Source organism: Penaeus monodon, chromosome 22, assembly GCF_015228065.2.
Source record: "Penaeus monodon isolate SGIC_2016 chromosome 22, NSTDA_Pmon_1, whole genome shotgun sequence".
In the NCBI taxonomy this organism is placed as follows: domain Eukaryota; kingdom Metazoa; phylum Arthropoda; class Malacostraca; order Decapoda; family Penaeidae; genus Penaeus; species Penaeus monodon.
Window position 1 is genome coordinate 6,856,999 of NC_051407.1, and position 1,118 is coordinate 6,858,116.

General features: G+C 50.4%; 1 protein-coding gene across 1 annotated transcript; it reads left to right on the plus strand.

The window, feature by feature from the left end:
- The first annotated feature begins 145 nt into the window (after positions 1-145).
- LOC119586860 (ATP-dependent RNA helicase A-like) lies at positions 146-1,068 on the plus strand. The gene is made up of 2 exons (XM_037935592.1): positions 146-157; positions 295-1,068. The coding sequence occupies exons 1-2, from the start codon at positions 146-148 to the stop codon at positions 1,051-1,053; spliced, it is 771 nt and encodes a 256-aa protein (XP_037791520.1). The 3' UTR covers positions 1,054-1,068.
- Positions 1,069-1,118: the final 50 nt, after the last annotated feature.

The window sequence follows — 1,118 nt, forward strand, 5'->3', positions numbered from 1 at the left end:
AATAACGATGATCCACCGAGCCGGGCGGGGTAGGAATAGGAGCGACCTTTGAGGGTGATGCGGAGGAGAGCAGGAGAATGGTGGAGCGAGAGGAAACGTGGTATATAAAAGGCGGTTTCTGGCTCGGGAAAGCATTATTTCCGACATGAAGCTCCTGGTAAGTCAGGTCTCTGTTGTGTCGGTGTGTTCGTATAGAAATACTACGTGGAAAATAAATTATATTAAATGAATTGAATCAGTGGAATGCTGAGATGATTATTCAGCAATATGTCACATTGCGTTGTCATTTTGCAGGTCTTAATCTCAACACTCGTGGCTACGTCGTTAGCCGCACCTCAGGGCTACAGTCTGGGTACGCCCTCAGGACCAAGTTTTGGAATTGGAGGTCTGGGTCCAGGATTTGGCTCAGGAGGATGCGGCCCCGGACAGGTGCTGCATGTCGACGGCAGGTGTGTCACTCCACGCGTCAACCGTAAAGTGTACTTATATGACGCGCCACCAGCACCACCGATTTCCCACGGTCCTCCTCCTTACATCCCTGAGCCAACCATAGACACAAATATTGTGTTCATCCGAACTCCTGAAGGAGGACAAGGACCAGATCCCATCATCGTACCTCCACCACAACAGAAACACGTCCTGTATGTCCTGAACAAACAGACACAACAAGGACAGGAAGTGATTGAAGTGCCAGCACCGCCAGCAACTAGTCCTGAAGTTTACTTCGTGAACTATGCTGACGGCGAGAACCCAGTACTTCCCAGTGGCGATGATCTCCAGAGTGCCTTGAATGCAGCTTCCCAGGGAGGCGGACAAGTGATTGGTGGTGGTGGCGGCGGTGGTTTCGGAGTCGGTGGAGGTGTCGGCGGTGGTTTTGGAGGCGGAATTGGCGATGGATTTGGTGGTGGCGCTATTGGCGGAGGTTTCGTAAGTGGTGGCGATAGTGGAGACTTCTTCTCTGGTGGAAGTGGCGGTGGATTCGTCTCAGGAGGTGGTTTCGGTGGAGGCTCAAGCGTTGTTTCCACTCCATCAAATCTTTACACTACACCATAATGTTTACCGTTTGAACATTTTCATCATACTTCTAGTTAAGATTTTATCTAGATGCATGATCATGA